Genomic DNA, 18,494 nt, shown 5'->3' with positions numbered 1-18,494 from the left:
GCGCCGGGGAGCTGAGCATGCTGCCCCCGCGTGCAGCGCCCGCGTGCACCCAGCCCAGAGAGGGGGCGACAGGGCGGAGGCGGTGGCCCCCGGAAGGTGTCTGGGACCGGACCGGCTGCACGTGAGCCCAGCGCGGAGTCATGTGCACCGGCTCAGCCCGGTTCGGCGGCCGGACGTGCTGCGTATCAACAAAATGAAACTCAGGGCGACAGGAGGGCAGATAGGTCCAGGTCCTCTGAACCCCCATCCCCGGCAGAACGACCTCCCCAGCACTGCTGTCTCCCGCCGCAGCCCCTCCGCGCGGCCGGAGCCCGCGGGGCAAGTTGCAGCCCTGGCGCGCCCCCGCCCGCCCGCGCCCCCTCACCGGCCCGGGGGCGCTTTGCCGCAGTCATTAATAAAGAAGGTCGCCAAGCTCACCCTTCCAAAAGTTGTTGTTGCATGCGCCCCTCTCAGCCTCCCCGCAATGTACTCTTTAAAACACGACTGACCAACATGCGCAATCTCTCTCCCCTGTGCTGTGCATCCCCCCCCCCCGCGCCCTGGCTTCCTAGAACAGGCAGCCAGCAGGAGAGAGAGGGAGCGAGCGAGCAAGAGAGAGAGAGCGAGAGAGCGAGGAGCGCTGGCAGATCTGTTGCAAAAACACAAAATAACGCCGCGGAGATGCGCAGGGCCCATCGCTGGGGGCTGGATCTTACCTTCCTCCGCGGTGCCCTTCCGAGGGGCGCTGCCCTGGACTACGCGCCGCGGCGGGGGCCGGCGCGGGAAGGATGCTCCCGAAACCCGGAGCTCCTGGGGCCGGCGCGGGCGGGCGGGGGGCGCGCATCCATCCGGGGTCGCAGCGAGGGAGGCGGCCGGGCCTGCGGCGTCCCCGGCCCCGCACCCCTGCTGGGGACGGTCAGCCCGCTGGACCTAAGCCCTTACCGCTAGGAATGGGCGCAAAGTAACTCCATGGACGCTACTCACCCCCCCCCCCAAAAAATAGCCTCCAACTGCGATGGCCGCGGTCGGCACCATTCACCAATCCCCCTGTGTATGTTTCTGTTTCTTTTTAAACCAAGACTTCCTTGTGATCTCTTTAGAAAAAAAAAAAATGTGTTGGGGTGGGGGTGGGGTGGGGGCGGGCGGGAGGAGCGAGGGAGGGGGAGTAGCCACTTTTTTCTTATTCACTCGGATCTCCACTCCTGACACCCCCGCCGCCCGCCCCACCCCCCCGCCCAGTTGTTTGGCTTCGGCAGCGGGTCCAGGTAGCGTTGCAGGCCTCGGGGGGAGGGTGCTCTGCCGGGCCGCCCGTGTGCCTGCACCTCGGGCCCAGACTCCCCATGGGCTCTGGGGCGCCCCCAGCCCGCCCTGTCCCCAGGGCCGGGCCGAGCGGCGGCTGCGCCCGTGCAAGTCCCATCAGGTCTGCTCACACTTCACACACTCACACACACACCCCGCCCCTCCACTCTCTCACTCACACTTTCTGCTCACACTCCGCCCCCTTCGCGCCCCAGACCCGGGCGGCGCCCCCCGCAACCTTAAAAAAAAAAAAAAAAGCAAGCTTATACTTAAAAAAATCTTTTGGCGCCATATTAATGACGTACTTAAAATTTGCCATTTCTCCCTGCGTCAAAAAGACGTTTCTTTGCAAATAACAGCCTGAAGGCGACACTCGCGGAGGGAACGAGGTTTGCACTGAGCACCCCGCCTCCCGGGGCTCCAGCGCTGGAAGACCCTCGCCCTAGGCCCTGCTCCCGAATCGCTGGTTTAAAAATGCGAATCGAATAAATCGCGTGGCGCTTTGCAGCGCCAGAAGTGAGCAGAAAGTGCTGGCCGGAGCGGAGGGGAGGGGCGCGCGCGCGAGTCTGGGGGAGGGGGCGCGGCCCTCCTCCCCCACCCACAGCAGATGGAAACTAACATCTCGGGCGGGGGAAACTTGAAATTGTGGGCGACCTCAAGAAAGGAGGGGCGGTCCGTAGAGAGGGTCCCTCTCGGGTTCGTCGCCCCCTCCCCCGCCCGGGTACCTCCGGGTTCCCAGCTCTGCCCCGCATTTCCGGGGGGTGGGGAACGCAGTGATGGGTGGGTGGGTAGCTGCTCGTCCCGGTCCAACTTGGAGTTTGCCCCGCGGTGTCCCCTTCCCCCCCAGCTCGTCCTTCCCATTACCCCTAAAGGGTTAAAAACCGAGGGGGCAACTTCCAAAGGCTGGCACTTGGCGAGGAAGCGGGGCGCCCCTCTCCCCACCCTTCGCCTCCTCGCCCCTCCTCCTCCGGCTCCACTTCCCGACTTGACCTTGTGGTGCACAAACAGTGCGCTCGGATCCTCGCAGTTTCTGGAAGAAGCGCTTGCGCTCGCCAGGCAGGCGGGCTGTCGGGCGGCTCGCAGGCGGTGGCGGGGCCTTGGGTCCGTTCCCGGAGCCGCGGGCCACACCCACCCAACCCGCTGCGCCCGCCGCGCTCACCTTCTCTCGAGGAAGGAGCTGGGCTGGCCTCCTGGGTGGGGAGGTGTGGGGGGCAAGCTGCAACCTTCTCCGGATGCTCCCAGCTGCGGAGGGGCTGGTCTCAGGCTGGGGAGACCTGGGAGCCTGGGTCAACATCCCCAAAGCATCGTTGCCAACTTTTCCTATCCTCTCCCTTTTGGCTGTCCCTCAGAGATAATCCAATAATTTTTTTCAACTCACCTTTGGCTTTGAAGGCATGTGGGTGAGTTGTGAACGGGGACAGGAACCGCCTTCCCTCTCCAAGACTGAAGGTTGTTTATTCTTTCTTTCTTTCCCTTCCACCCCCCTTCTATGGAAAGATAAATATACAATTTACATAAGATGACATTTATGTGACAATTAAAAAGATCCCCCGATGGAATGTTGTAAACACATTTGCTTATAGGAGAAATAAATCTAATAATAAACAAACTCATAATAACAGCACAAATCCTCTGACAGGGTAGATTGTCTACACAACAAAGGGAGATGATGAATGCAGAAATAAGCACTTTTTGCAACAAGAAAGAAATATGAGCTCAAAGGGAGTCACTGCAACATTTTCTTCCTTGGCCTTCATTCACAAAGTCTGGGGAGGCTTGTCTGGCAAGATTGAGGCACTGGGGTACCACCTCCTGGTTAGACCTGACTCCAGCTCTGAGTGGTCAGTTGTTAGGATTTTCTCAAACCCAAGCTCAATGCCAGAAAACAGATGACACAGGCTGTTCACATGAAACAAAATGGTTAAATACCTGGATTCTAATCCTGGCTTTGCAGTTGAGAAGCCACTTGATGTGGACAAGTGCATTCATCTCTCTGGGTCTCTTTCTTCTGTAGAACAGGATGGCTGGAGGGGTCCTGAAGCGGTATGTGTGTATACATGCTGTTTGTGTAAACACAAACACTCCTGGCTCAGAGTGCACAGCGCACATTAGCACTTTCCCTGGTGCTTAAGTTTTGGAAGGGTAACTGTGCTCCCTGAAAGTTCTTAACACTGAAAAACTGGAGAACAATGATTTTTGTCTTGCTCTCCATGAGGACCTAGACAAGATCTCCCAGTTAGGGCAAAAGGGAAGGCGAGGAGAAAAAACTGATACGTGGTGGGCTTCATGGTCAAGGTCCAGATGGCAGTCTCAACCACACATCTGAAGTGGGAATGGGGGTCCCAATTGACAGTGGCACAGTCTAAAGAAACTGCTCTGATTGGGTCTGGTTGCAGAGGGCTTACATGCACCAAAAGATGGGACAGGCTCCTCCTCTTAGCCATCAGGATCCTGTGAACCTTGGCAAGCAGTTATAAAATGACCTAGAGAGAAGGAAGAGGGAGATGACCATTTATAGAGCACCTGCTCTGTGCTGTGCAGTATGCAAGTCGTTCCATTTCATCCTCACAAAAATCCCATTTTACCTATTGAGAAAGGTTTGGTGACTTACTAACAGTCACACAAGCTAGCAAGTGGTGGTAGAATTGGCACCTAGTCCACACGACCCCAAAGACTACATTTTTTTCCATTTTACCCCACTGCCAGAAATAAAAAGTAATAGCATTATTGGTTTGATTGAGGATGGGGGCCTGATTGCTATAATAGCAAGAAAGAATTTTGTGGGTAGCATTTTGCCTCTAAGGTGGTTCACTGAATTTGGGTGAGACCCAGGTCCCCTAAGGAGTCCTTGGAAGACACTTCTTGTTTAGGACTGGAAGCTCCATCAGAATTCTTGGATTCCCACTGTTCTCTGCTACTGTTTAAGGTTAACCTTGAAAATGTTAACAGAATAATAGCAATGGAGCTAATTATAACTCCTTAGTCTTTAGTAAAAGCCTCACAAATCATTAACTTATTACAGAAAAAAAAAGAGAAGAAACAAAGTTCTTGGAGATGTAATCATTCACTTTTGTCAACAAATATTTATTGAGTGCCTCTGGTATACCATGCACCATTCTAGGGGCTGAGGACACAGCACAAAAATGACAGACAAAAATGCCTACTCTCATGGAACTCACTTTCTAGTGGAAGGAGATACACAAAACTTTTTAAAGTAAAATATATTTGAAGGTTAGTTAATGCTATTCCGAAAAAATTAAGTAGGAAAGGGGGATAGGGAATGTGGTCATGCAATTTAAATAGAGTCCTTGGGGAAGAGCTGCCTGAGAAGGTGGCTTCTGCATAAAAGGAGGTGAAGGAATGAGCTGTGAGGGCTTATGGGAGAAGAGCGAGCATTCTAAGCCAGGGGTTCTTGACATGGAGTCCATCTCTCCAGAGATCTGTGGATAGAAATTCAGGGGGTCTTGGCTTTAGATGGGGAAAAAATTGTATCTTTATTTTCACTAATTAACATTTAGCATGTTCTTCAATAATGAATGCAGATAGCAAATCACAGTAATATTAGCACCACTCGTGATACCATTGCTACTAGAAATCACGGATATTTTCATATCACGTTATCGTTGTTACAACGATCTTAAAATATCATTACAGTTATCACTACTTCCTAATTATGCTGCGAGCTCTTATAATTTAATGAGTTAATAAGAAACACATATATTACTGTGTATTACACATTTTAAAAATATTTTGAGAGTTGTATTTCAATATAATTGGTTTTCTTTATAATTTATGAAACTTATTTTATGGATTTAAAGATATTATTCTCAGAAGGAATCCACAGGCATCACAGACTGCCAAAAGGGTCCATGGTACGAAGTAAAAGAAACCACTGTCTCCACAGAGAGACCAGCAAATGCAAAGGTCCTGAGGCAGGAATGTGCTTATTATGTAAATGTATAAGAAAGAGATTATATAGGGTGTTGTTAGGAACTTGGCTTTTGCTAGGTGTAATAAAGATGCTTTTGAGCAGAGGAGTGACATGATGACATGATATGACACTGGATTTTACAGGTTAGTTTGCTGTCAGATGGAGGACAGCCTGAAAGCAGAAAGGTTGAAGCTGGAAGACAGGTTAGAAGGTCACTGTAATAGACCAGGTGAGAGATGATGTTAACGTGCACTAGAATGGTAGCAGTGGAAGTGGTCAAATTCCATATATATTATGAAGATAGCTCTGACGTTTATTGATGGGGTGTGAGAAAACAAGGAGTCAAGAATGACAACAAAAGTTTTGTCTTGAGCCAGTGGAAAACCAGAATTGCCATTAACTGAGATGTGGAGACTATGGAAGGAGTAGATTTGGGGCAGGGTAAGGAGCTCAGTGTTATACATGGTAAGCTTAAGAGACCTACTAGATGTCCAAGTGCAGCCATCCTGTAGGCGGCTAGAAATGGCAGCCTCACCTCAGAGGCACATTCTGGGCTGAAGATATCTTTTGAGAGGTATCTGTAGGTGACTGGTATTTAACGCTATCTAAGGCTGTTTGAGATCACTAAGGAAGTGAGTGTAGAAAGAGAAGAGGTCCAAGGATGGTGCCCTTGCCCACTGCAATGTTAAGAGGTCTGGAAGATGAAGAAGAATCAGCAAGATATTGTTAAAAAGGAAGTGTTCAGACATTTCTCCAAAGAAGAGATACAAATGGCCAATAAGCACATGAAAAGATGCTCAATGTTGCTAATCATTAGGGAAATGCAGATCAAAGCTGCAATGAGGTACCATCTCACGCCCAATAGGATGGGTACTATTTTATTTTATTATTTTATTTTTTTAAAGATTTTATTTATTTATTTGAGGGGGGGAGGAAGAGAGAGTGCGCGTGCACAAGCAGCAAGGAGGGGCAGAGGGAGAAGGAGAAGCAGACTGACCCCTGAGCAGGGAGCCCGACACTGGGCTTGATCCCAGGACCCTGGGATCCATGACCCAAGCCAAAGGTTGACTGAGCCACCCAGGCGCCCTGGATGGCTACGATTTTAAATATTTTTATTTTATTTATTTTTTTTAAAAGATTATATTTATTTATTTGAGGGAGAGAGGGCATGAGCTGGGGTGGGGGTAGAGGGAGAGGGAGAGAGAGAATCTCAAGCAGACTCCATGCTGAGGGTGGAGCCTTTCCCAGGGCTCAGTCTCATTACCCTGAGATCATGATCTGAGCCAAAATCAAGAGTCCAATGCTTAACCGACTAGGCCACCCAAGCACCCCCCTTTTTTTAATTTTAAAGTAGGCGCCACACCCAATGTGGAGTTTGAACTCACAGCCCTGAGATCAAGAGTCCCATGCTCTACCAACTGAGCCAGTCAGGTGCCCCAAGATGGCTACTATTTTTAGAAAACAGAAAATAACACGTGTTGACAAGGATGTGGAGAAATTAGAACCCTTGTTGTGCTCTGTCAGTGAGAATGTAAAATAGTACTGCTACTGTGGAAAGCAGTATGGCCATTCCTCAGAAAATTAAAAATAGAATTACCATATGATCCAGCAATTCCATTTCTGGATATATACTCAAAAGAATTGAAAACAGGGTTTTGAAGAGATATTTGTATACTTGTGTTCATAGCAGCATTATTCACAGTAGCTAAAATGTGGAAGCACTCCAAGTGTCCATTGATGGATGAATGGACGAATGGGTAAGCAAAATGCAGTATAAACATCTAATGGAATATTATTCAGCCTTAAAAAGGAAGGAAACTCTGACACATGCTACAACATGGATGAACTTTTGGGTCCTTATGCTAAGTAAATAATCCAGTCACAAAATACTGTAGATGTCAAGAGTGGTGAAATTCACAGAGACAGAAAGAAGAATGGTGTTTGCCAGGGGCTGGGGTAGGGAGGGGAGATGGGGACTCATCGTTTAATGGGTACAGTTTCAGTTTTGCAAGATGAAAGAGTTACAGAGATGAATGGTGGTGATGGTTGCACAACAGTGTGAATGTACTTAATATCACTGAACTGTACACTTAAAAATGATTAAGATATCTTTAAAAAAAAAAAGGGGGGCGCCTGGGTGGCTCAGATGGTTAAGCGTCTGCCTTCAGCTCAGGTCATGATCCCAGCGTCCTGGGATCGAGTCCCGCATCGGGCTCCCTGCTCCTTGGGAGCCTGCTTCTCCCTCTGCCTCTCTCTCTCTCATGAATAAATAAATAAAATCTTAAAAAAAAAAAAAAAAGATTAAGATAGGGGCGGCTGGGTGGCTCAGTGGTTAAGCGTCTGCCTTCTGCTCAGGTCATGATCCCAGTGTCCTGGGATCAATCCCCTGCTCAGCAGGAAGCCTGCTTCTCCTTCTCCCACTCCCCCTGCTTGTGTTCCCTCTCTCGCTGACTCTCTCTCTGTCAAATAAGTAAAATAAAATCTTTAAAAAAAATTATTAAGATAGTAAAATTTATGTTATGTGTATTTCACCACAATAAAAAAATTGGGGGAGGGGCGCCTGCCTGGCTCATTAGTATAACATGCGACTTTTGATCTCAGGGTTGTGAGTTTGAGCCCCATGTTGGGTGTAGAGATTACTTAAAAATAAAATCTTCAAAAATAGTAGTAATGATTTTTTAAAAATTGGGGGGTGGGTAGGGGAAAGTAAAAAGGAAGCAGCGGTATCCAGAGAGATAGGAAGAATGTCCTGGAAACCAAGGTAAGAGCATTTCAGGGGGGAGGAAATCTCTATGTCCAAAGCTACCAAGGGGAATAAGGTGAGATAAGGACTGAAACTGATCATTAGTTTCAGCCATGTTGGGCTCACTGGTGATATTGATAAAAGCCATGTCAACAGAGGGGCATGAACAGAAGTTTGATTAAGTGGGTTTAAGGGAGAGTGGGAAAATTTATTGTTGTTACAGCTTGTTCCAAGATTTTACCTGAAAATGAGTTTTCTGTAATATGCATGTTTATAGAGATGGATCATCATGTATCTGTAGAAATTCACTCTGTTGGTCATTCAGTAACTATTTCCTGGCTGCCTACCCTGTGCCAAGTCTTTTGCAAAGCATATAATTTGGCAGTCAGGAGAGGACAAATCCAGCAGCTCTGCCTCCCAAGCTCCAGGCAGGAGCTGCAGGTGGGGTTTGGGACAGATAGGAAAGCTGCCCAGGGCTGCATCTGTGGCTTAAGACACTGCCCTGGCAAGATCCAGCCTTGCCACTTTCTGTGGTGCTACAAATGCATGCCTGGGAGAAGCACCCCTCTGGAGCTGGTTTAGAGATGGTACTGACCAGCCCTAGGAGATGTCTGCATGATGTGCCAGCCAGGCCACCTGTCTCTTCTCAGACTCTCAGACCTAGCCCAGTGGCCACAGATGGCAAAAGGCAAAGAAGATCCCTGGGGCCTCTAAACACTTCCCCAGAAACTGGCAGCAGGCAGTACCTCTGGCCAAGTCAGGGGCCAGCTTGACCAGACACTCATCAAAGTGTGAGACGCCCCGAGTGGAGCTGAGGGGCCTGGCTCAACCCAAGAACCACCAAGAACCAAAGGCACTGGCTCCAAGTCAAGTTGAACAGTATAAGAAAAACCCTTTGGCTTTTCCCCAGTGTTTGTGATAGACTGAAGCAAATCTCTCCTCATCTGGCAACCTTAAGAAGACCCTTCCCATGCATTTACTGATGAATTCATAGCCATGCTGGAGCTAATCTGGTTTTATTAGAAATAACATGCATTTAACAAGCACCTATGTAAACAAGGCTTTATCTTAGGGCAATGAGTTCCAGGTCCAGATCTTACCTTCAAGGGATTTTGGCCCATTGAGGAAGACAAGTCCTTAAGCATATGCAGGATGATAAAACAAGCAGTCTTGGGAGCCTGTGGCATGGAATGGTCCAGAGTCTGAGAAGGGTCTGGAGATGGACCTGCATATAGATAGCGATTTAGATGAGATGGGAGGGGGGAGGACCATCCAGAGAGATGAGGAATGTCTGTCTGGTTCACAGCAGAGCAATGGGGCACAGAATAGGATGTTAATAGCTGGCCTTAGGGTTCTTCCTGAGAGGAAATTGCCCTTTGTACAGGAAAATATACTCGTAAGCTGCTTGAGGATGGAAGGTGAGAACCTGCAGTTGTCCCAAATTGGAAGAAAGAGATGAAAACATGCAGTCTACTTCTAGGAATCCACTCCAGAGAGACCCTCTGATGTGGGCCCAAGAAGATCTGTTTAAGAATGTCATTAGAGGGGTACCTGACTGGCTCAGTCGTTAGAGCATGAGACTTTTGATCTCAGGGTCGTGAGTTCAAGCCCCATGTTGGGTGTAGAGGTTACTTAAAAAAAATAAAATCTTTAAAAAAGAAAAAAGAAAAGCTGGGAATAGCTTGAATGTCCATCACCAGAGCACTGGCTAAATAAACCACAATGCAAAAAAGAAGGCAGCAAAGGAAGAAGCATTGTATGGTTTTGCATGTTTCATGTAGAAAGAGCCCTAATAAAAGTGTTAAGTGAAAAGCAGGTTTAGGGATTTGCAAATATCAAAACACTATGCTGTATACCTGAAAACAAAATGCAAGTTTCAGGGTACAATGTGCAATATGATCTCATATTAAAAAATTAAAAACCTAAAAAATATCTTAAAGGGGCACCTGGGTGGCTCAGTTGTTGAGTGCCTGCCTTCGGCTCAGGTCATGATCCCAGGGTCCTGGGATCAAGCCCGGCCGTCGGTCTCCCTGCTCGGCGGGAAGCCTGCTTCTCCCTCTCCCACTCTCCCTGCTTGTGTTCCCTCTCTGTCAAATAAATAAATAAAATCTTTAAAAATAAATAGATAAGTAAATAAAAAATACCGTAAAAAGCCTACATTTTTATTTGAACACAGACACACAGACGTATGTAATTTCATAGAAAAAACAAAGCATCTGGAAAGAGACTCATCAAATTGGTGACCGGTTGCCTGTGTTGTAGCGTAGGGAGTGAAGCTGGGAAGGGTTGGGGTAGGAGTTGTGGAGACGAAGAGGAGGAGTCAACCCTGTGGTTGTTGAGGGAGCCCTAAGGAGCCCTTTGCATTTGGGTAGTGTTGCTTGCCCCACAGGGCTTAGAATTCTCCAGCGACGGAAGCATCGGTGTGTGTAGGGCGGGGGGGGGGGGGGTGTGTCATGTTTCCCTAGCCCAGTGATGGGCTACAGTGTGGTCTTGGAGGGCAGGGACAGGAAACCTGCCCTCTAGCCTAGCCCCACTGCTGACTCCTGGGGTGGCCTGGGTTCTGTTTGGCCCTCTCTGGTCCCCAGCGTCAGGGTCTCTCTGAGCTTCTCCAGCTGGCCCAGCCTGGGATTCTAAGTCCATTCCAGAGCCTTCCCATGGAGTCTGAACTCCAGCAGGGGCATGGAAAAGTTCCATTTGGCCTTTAGCCTGCTGGGACTTGAACATGGGCCAGGCTGGGATTGGGAACCAGTGTGAGAAGAAGTTTCTGAGTAGCCTGGTCCCCTGGAGGAGCTCCCTCCTCTGACAGGTGGAGTATCATTTCTTCCCAGAACATTTGGCTTGAGGATACCTGGCCCAGCCTGGCTCCTCAGGAAACAAATGTGGGGATAATTCATCACCTGTTGGGCTCTTAGCAGTTAATGAAACCCACTGAGTGAGGGCTCTGGGCTGGGAGGCAGATGTGGAGACTGCTTGAGGCCAGGATTTGGGCTCTGGGTGTGCAGGATGTTGGTGTGGGCTGTGCACAGGTGCAGATCTGTTCTGCATACAATTCCTGTGGTTGGTTTGGGCAGGCTTCAGATTACAGAGATGTTAGATGAGGTCCCTGTCCTGAGGATACCACAGGATGGGGGAGGGACATAAATTGGATTTGGATGGGGTCAAGTATGTGCATGGAACCAAGCCTCACTGTGGAACTGGAAGCAGCAAGGGAAGCTGGCCCTGAGATGCCTCACTCCATTCAAGGCTTCATTAATGGTGTCCTGGCCTTAACCAGCCTCCCAGTGCTGGGAAGTGCTCCAGGGTACAAAGTAGATGCCTTAGGAGCCTCCTGTAGGCACTAGTGAGCAAGCTGTTCCTCCCTTAGGGCTGTGGACAAAGTGACTTGTGAGTCTGGGTTGGCCTTGGACACTGTAACTGGTGGGCATCCAGGACCTGCAGCTCTGGTAGGTGCCATCCTGCTTCCAAATGTGCTAGATCTCCAGCCAGGGCCCTGGGGAGAGGCTTGGACAGGAACTGGCCTGGATGCCTGTGCAGCAGAGATGCTTAGAAACAAGGGAATTCTTGTCAAATTGATCCCCAGCTAGACCAGCTCCAGGCAGATAATCCACCTAAGACAGTTCCTTTAGGAGAGTTCTACAGAGGAAGGAAAGCATGCATTACCCTGGCATCTGGCTGGAGCAAGAGAGGCAGATTCATAGGGGGCAGAGGGGACTGTGTTGGGCAGTAGGGGCTTCCCTGGGGAGCCTCTGCCATTGGGCATCTAGCTCCTTATCTCCCTGATCCCCAGCTGCCCTCAGAGTTCAAGGAAAGGCCAACAGCTCTTAAGTGTCTTGTCCTCTGGCTGGCCAGGCTGGAAGGGTATGCCCGAGGAAGAGCAGGCACCACCTTGCCCTAGAGGACCTCACAGTCCAGGTCGGGGGGTGAGATTCCTATACTGGAAACAAGATGAGGTAGGGCATAAGTCAGCGTCGAAGTGTCCACTTTGGCCGTGTGTGCACATGCACACAGGAGTGTGAATGAGCCAGGAAGGAGCCACTATGTGGGGGCAGGGGAAAGAGAGATTATTCCCATGTGTGCATTTGTGTGTGCCCATGTGCATGTGTATGTGTGTGTTGTGTGTCTGCATGTGCCCAAACATTGCCTGATGCAACGTCTCTGGAGTTGCCATCCTCTGTGCTATTTGCCCAGACAACCTAAAAATAATTTCCATTTAACTTTAGGATTTGTTATTTGATGCATAAGATGCTTGCCCAGCAGATAGAGTTTTCTACCTACAGTTTATCTAAGATCAAGTTAAAATGAGTCTGCATTATTTATACACAGGATGGTTAGTGAGCAAAAGGCAGACCAGAACAGTCTGGATTGTCTCGTAAGTCCACATAAAAATGATCCCTGTGTGGAGAACAAAACTGGAGAGTGTGCATGGATTGACAGTGATGGCATTGACTGTGATGAGGACGATGATGAAGAAGGGCCCAGCGTGGCTACTGGGAGGTGTCATCAACCAGCTTTCTCACCCACGCATGACTTAGAATTGGGCACATGACAAGCAGTCATGAATATTTATTGAATTTGTTTGTAGACATTGAGAAAGAATGTCCACATATGCGACGCATGTGCAAATATGGAGCTAGATGACTGACAATTCATCATGGACAGAGGAGAATTGAATGGTAGACTGAGTTTAAAAATCAGTTCATTAGACCAATGGCTGAGGGATGATGCAGTTATCAGATTGAAAGATGAAAGCCATGGAGGAATGAGAGATCGATAAATAACTTGTTGATACTTGATAAAGGGGTAAGAGAGAGAAACTGTGGCCAGGTGACAAGGTTAGTAGATCCATGGTCAGATCCAAATAAGTAGATGGATAGGTAAACAGAAATGTAGCAATGGAGTGAGAGGGGCAGGTAAGAGGATGAGAGAGATACTGTGGTGGGTAGATGTTTATGCTGTGCTCCCCAGAACCTGGAATATGTTACCTTACATGGCAAAGGGGACTTTGCAGACATGATTAAATCAAGGACCTCGAGATGGAGAGATTATCCTGGATTATCCAGGTGAGCTCAGTTTTATCACATGTCCTACCACTGACCTCCTTTTCAGCATGCCCCAGCCTCCTCTGCCTTCTTTTCAGTTCCTGATCATGCCAAGCTCATTCCTACCTCAGGGCCTTTGAACTCACTGCACCCTCTGTCTGCTTCTTTTTGTCACTCAGATCTCAGCTCAAGTGAGTGTTGCCTCCCTGCTTCCAGATTTTTGTCCTGAAGCCTTGAGCACACTCCCTTCCTGGGGATTGGGCTGGTGCAATGGGATGTCCCAGCTTCTAGCCTGCCCTGGCTGGCAGTATCCCCAGCCCTGGGTCCCGCCCAAGGCTGCGGGATGGAGCAGTGTGCATGAGTCATCGAGCCACAGACACAGTCCCCTTGTTGGAGGGACCTGAGCAGTTATGTTGTGGCAAACTCCTAGAGCCAATGGACAGATTGAAAGGGAAGGTGAGGAATTTCCCCAAGTTATTCAGGCTCACATGGGGCCAGGCGGGAGCTGGACAGTGGAAGAGCTAGGAATGTGCCGTGGGGACGACGCTACAACCTCTCTGTCGACTCTCCTATGTCCATCCAAGCTAAAACAGGCTGTGGAAGAGTAGATGGCTCTGAGAGGGTCTCATTACTCCTCAACTATGTCTTCATTCACCTCACATTGACTTAGCTCCCACGATGCACCAGGAATCATACTGCCCTACTATAGGTCAGTCCCTGCCCGGAAGGAGCTTACAGTCTAGTCGGGGAGGCAGGCTGGCCTGCAGACCTTCCCAATCGACTGGACAAGGGTTCCCCATCAGGGCTCACAGAGAAGCCGCACCTGACCGCCTGCATGACGGCAGTGACAGAGCTGGCTAAAAGCCATTCCAGACGGCAGAACTGGGCTGCTCTGTTAGTTTCCCGGCTGCCATGACAAAGTACCACAAGCTGAGTGGCTTAAAACAACAGAAAACTGTTCTTTCACAGCTTTGGGGGCTAGAAGTTCAAACTCAAGGTGTTGACAGGGCCAGGCTTCTTCTGAAGCCTCAAGGAGAGGATCCTTCATTGCCTCTTGTAGCTTCTGGTGGTTCCAGGTGTTCTTGGCTTGTGGCTGCAACGTTCCAATCTCTGCTTTCATCTTTCATGCTGTCTTCCTTCTGTGTCTGTGTGTCTTCAAATGGCATGCTCTATGGGTGCCAGTGACTATGTCCAAATTCCCCTCTTCTTATAAGGACATCCGTCATATTGGATTAGGGCCCACCCTAATGATTCATCTTAATTGGATTACATCTGCAAATACCCTATTTTGAAATAAGGTCACATTCACAGGTACTGGGGGGTTAGGGCTTTTTTGGTGGGACACAATTCAACCCCTAACAGTGGGTGAAGACTTGGAAGGGCCTGGAGCTCAGGGCCAGAGTGCTCTGCCACCTGCCATCTCATCACCCACAAGCTCTGTACATATTTCCCCCCAGGGTGACTCACTGGTCCATACACCCGCTGGCATGTTCCTACCTCCAGACTTGCTCCCAGCTTCCCTGTCTTGATGACTTTTTTTTTTTTAAAGATTTATTTATTTGAGAGAGCGAGAATGAGAGAGAGAGAGAGTACATGAGAGAGGGGAGGGTTAGAGGGAGAAGCAGGCTCCTCGCCGAGCAGGGAGCCCGATGCAGGACTCGATCCAGGGACTCCAGGATCATGACCTGAGCCGAAGGCAGTCGCTCAACCAACTGAGCCACCCAGGTGCCCCGTCTTGATGACTTTTCTGTCTCACTCGGCAGGCCCACCTCTTCAAGAGGCCTTCCTCTGGTTTCTGAGATGCTCAGGCTCTGGGCTCATAGTCTGTCCCGTTCAGCGTCCTCCCCGCCCCATGCCAAGTCCAGGGTCAGGGAGCCAGAGGCTTTGAGTCTAGCCCTTCAGCCATCTCTGTATTCCCTCAACACCATCCCTGCCCAGGCTTCTCACTGAGCCTGGGTATCCCCGTGAAGGGGAAGGCAGAGCCCTGACTTCTGCACCAATGGCCCCGACTGCCAGATCGTCTTCCTTGCTCTAGCCACACTGCATCTGCTAGGAGCTCCCTGAGAGTTGTGAGGTCCCCCCCAGATCCATCACTTGGGGCCCCATGGATTCCACTTGCCCCCACCCCTCCCCACCAGTGACCAGAGCTGCAGGGAGCACTGCCCCGCTGAGGCAATTTGGGGAGCTCACAAAGGGCTTCTGGACCCAAAGATCTCTTTCACCTACCTGCCCTGGGTCAGAAATTCCACCGTGAGCAAGTCTGATAGCATCCACCTCTGATGAGGGCAAATGCCCCCGAGAGGAGACTCTCTGCCAGGAGTAGCTTAAGCAGGGACTTGCCTTGGGAGCCCAGCAGCCTGGTGATATTTCACTCAAGTCCTACAGGAGATTTGCCACCCAGGAGCAGGAGGTTGCCAAAGAAGTTGGGCCATCATACAGAGCTTTGTCCAGAGGCTGTAAGCTGTATACTGCGGGCAGCTGAGGGCAGCTCCAGGCCCAGCCTGGCCCAGGCAGAAACTCACTCAGGCCCCAGGACATGCACTAAGCCCAGCCTCTTCCTTCTCTCTTGCCTGTCCTCCTTCCCTTTGTCCTGCACCTCCCTGCCTGAAGACCCAGCCCCTAGGACATACTCGCAGCCACTGGGCTGTTAGTGGCCTTTGGACTGGGGAAGGCCTGGGGCCTCCGTCCTGGGCCCCACACCCATGTTAGCAATCATCAGGAACAGGGAGAGGCCAGAACTGTCACTCCCTGGGCACAGTCCCACAGTGTCCTCAACTGGCCAGTCCTGTTCTATCCTTTCTCCCGTGGGGAGGAGCTGGGGGCAGGGAAGAAGGCAGGGTCTCGACCTGGCCAGAGACATTGTCCTGCCAGGGGCCCTCAGCCCCACATGTGCGCATGGAGCCCACACTCTGTATGGAGGCCCTAGGTGAGGCCGGGCTGCCTGGGCTGCTCCTCCTTTCCTGCCAGAGGGACTAGAGGATAGGATTGGGGGGCGGGGTTGTGTGCTCACCACAAGATCCCAGGGGTTCCAAAAAGGTTCCTTTGGAAGGGTGAGCGAGTCACGTCTAATGAGCTATTTCAGTTCTGCCATAATCAAGTCTAGCTTTGGGCTACCTAAAATAGCCAGGTATAGAAGCCAAATGTCTGCAAAGATGGTTTGGCTCCTGAGGCCTGGGGTCCAGTGCATGCCCAGGTGGGGGTCAGGAGGTAGCCTCAACCCCTGCACCCAGATTGCAGGCCCCTACCTCAACCCCAAGGCACCAGTCCAGGCCTAGCCCCTACCAGGTCCTCAGGCTAACGAATCCTCTCAAATCCCCACTCTTACCTATCCAGCTAGTGCTTACGTAGCAAGCATTAATAAGGCCCCTTTTAGATTAAGAGCTGTGTGGAGAATTTCATGGTGCCCCAGAGAGGGTAAGGAATGGTCAGGGGTTTAGCTAAGCCTTGCTCTGAACCTGCTGCTCATCAGAGAGAAGGCATCTCCAAGCCTGGCCTGAGCCTAAGCAGGGGGTCCAGTCAGTAGCCTGGGGAGCTGGGGTGGCCCCTTTGCCCCAGATCATCTACCTACTGGGTTACCGAGGATGGCTAAGTTGGGGGCTGCCTCCCACCCTGGGCACACCCCCCTGGCCCCGCTTTGGCTTGGTCCTCTGTTAAGCATGGTTAGACCTGCCAAATTCTCTTGATCCCCTCTCTCATAGAGGAAGCAGGAGACCAAGCAGTGTGTGGCATGGGCCTTGCAGCCCACGCTCTGAACCCTGAGCATAGCACCTATGCCAGGGCGGGGAATAGCGTAGAGACACCCAGGGGGCACCTTTGGAGCAGAGCCTGCTGCCTCTTCTCAGAAAGTAAATGCTCAGCTCCTTCTCTGCAGCAAAATCCTGCTGTGTGTCCTATTTCCTCACCAGGCTCTCAGAGACCATCTGGGGAATCTGTGGGGGCACGATCTGCCTCCTCCAGGGGTACAGTCCCTAAGGTCAGCAACCACCAGACTACTCCCCATTCTCTGGAGGTCTTTGTGCAGCACCAGGAAGAACACTTTCTCCCTCACCGGACCCTTGACTTCTCTGGGAAGCTCATCCCTCCCCCATTCCCCCTGAGGCTTCCTGAGCCCCAGAACTTCAAAGGTACAGTCTAACAATGTGGTTAATGCCTGCTCCACCACTTGGTAGCTGTTTGACTGTGAGCAAGATACTTAACCTCTCTGAGCTTCACTTGCCTCACTTATGAAGTAGAAATAATGATAGCCCTTATCCTAAAGAGTCATTGTGAGGATCAAACAGATCGTCCAAGGGCTGGCACATAGAGAGAGCTTAATAAACAAGTGGTATGATTATCATCATTATCTGTGGGTATCCCTCTTTAACCTGCTTCTCCTCTTTTGCTCCTTTCCTCTAGACCCCTGAATTCAGAATTGTCACCTTCCTAAGGCCTCGGCAGTCTAAATGGGGGTGGCTGGTCAAGTCCTATCCCCAGGTGAGTGGGAGACAGGGATGTGTGTCTGAGCATTCTGGTTGTAGAACCTAGAATGAGTCGTCCACAGACCAAGAATGCTCTCACTTAGGTCACCATTCAAGGGGATTTCAAGAATCAGCATTTCTGTGGTAGAAGGCAAAGCCAAGAAACAGAGAGGGTAAGGGAGTCACTGAAGGCCACACAGCAAGCTTAGGCCAGTGCTGGCCAAGAGCCCCAGTGGACCTGCCATCCAGCTCTTCTCACTGACTGACTCAACAGCTCTCATTTCTCCAGAAGCTTCACTGGAAACCTCACTCTGGAGCTTCCTGTTCAGAGAAAGCAGCAAACAAAGCGTAGAGCCAGCCCCCTGGGCCTAGAGCCCTGAGCTCCCTGGGCAGACCCACAGGCTGACGGAGACGTTACTGGAGCTGATGATTCAACTTCCTGTCTTTTGAGAGCGCCCAGACCACAGAGGTTTTCTTGCTTGGAGGAGGGGGGCATCTCCCTGCCTTGGGCCAGGCAGAGCGGGTCAAATCTCCACCACAAACCGCAGGGACTAGGCAGTGTGTGGGGCAGGCCGTAGGGGGCCATGCTAGAACCCTGACTGGTGCCTCCTGAAGCCTGTCTCCTCTTGGGTTAATGATTACCACCTAGGGTGACCAACTATCCTGTTTTCCTTGACTCTGTCCTGCTGTTAGCACCCAAAATCCCACATCCTGGGAAACCCCTCAGCCCTGGGCAAACCAGAACAGTAGGTCACTCTATTACTACCCATATTTCAGGAGGACATGACTTATCATCTCAGTGACTCTGGGAGTATGGGCCCCAGGACAGCACATTCTAGAACAGGGAATTGGCAAACTATGGCTTGAGGGCCTGATCTGGCCCTGTACCTATTTTTGTAAAGCCCATGAGCTAAGAACAGTTTTTACATTTTTTAATGGTTGAAAACAAAATTAAAGAATAATATTTCATGACACGTGGAAATTACAGGAAATTCAAATTTCAGCGTTCATAAACCAAGGAGCCCAGCCATGCCCGTTCACTTACT

At 50.4% G+C, this 18,494-nt stretch overlaps 1 protein-coding gene, 1 long non-coding RNA gene and 1 other non-coding gene across 8 annotated transcripts in view; 1 reads left to right on the top strand and 2 right to left on the bottom strand.

The window, feature by feature from the left end:
- Window positions 1-2,296, bottom strand: part of JADE2 (jade family PHD finger 2) — a 52,675-nt gene extending 50,379 nt beyond the window's left edge. For 3 of the 6 annotated variants that reach the window (XM_035014148.1, XM_035014143.1, XM_035014145.1), the window contains exon 1: window positions 418-688. Coding sequence is in view for 2 of the 6 variants with exons in the window: in XM_035014143.1 (XP_034870034.1) it covers window positions 418-675 (258 nt within the window). In the remaining 4 variants the exon portion in view is untranslated. The other 3 variants (XM_035014147.1, XM_035014151.1, XM_035014150.1) reach the window with 2 other exon arrangements.
- A 1,874-nt stretch (window positions 2,297-4,170) lies between these two features.
- Window positions 4,171-18,494, bottom strand: part of LOC118016647 — a 74,072-nt gene continuing 59,748 nt past the window's right edge. Inside the window, exons 4-5 of the long non-coding RNA XR_004680879.1 lie at window positions 9,053-9,177; window positions 4,171-4,718 (exon numbers count right to left, since the gene is read on the bottom strand). This is a non-coding gene — a long non-coding RNA (uncharacterized LOC118016647). The remainder of the gene's footprint in view (window positions 4,719-9,052; window positions 9,178-18,494) is intronic.
- On the top strand, window positions 9,502-9,574 carry TRNAK-UUU. The gene has a single exon. It is a non-coding gene; the product is annotated as a tRNA-Lys (tRNA).

This window comes from Mirounga leonina, unplaced genomic scaffold, assembly GCF_011800145.1.
Source record: "Mirounga leonina isolate KUSES-001 unplaced genomic scaffold, KU_Mleo_1.0 Mir_168, whole genome shotgun sequence".
Lineage (NCBI taxonomy): Eukaryota > Metazoa > Chordata > Mammalia > Carnivora > Phocidae > Mirounga > Mirounga leonina.
This window is presented reverse-complemented; position numbering and strand designations above follow the sequence as displayed.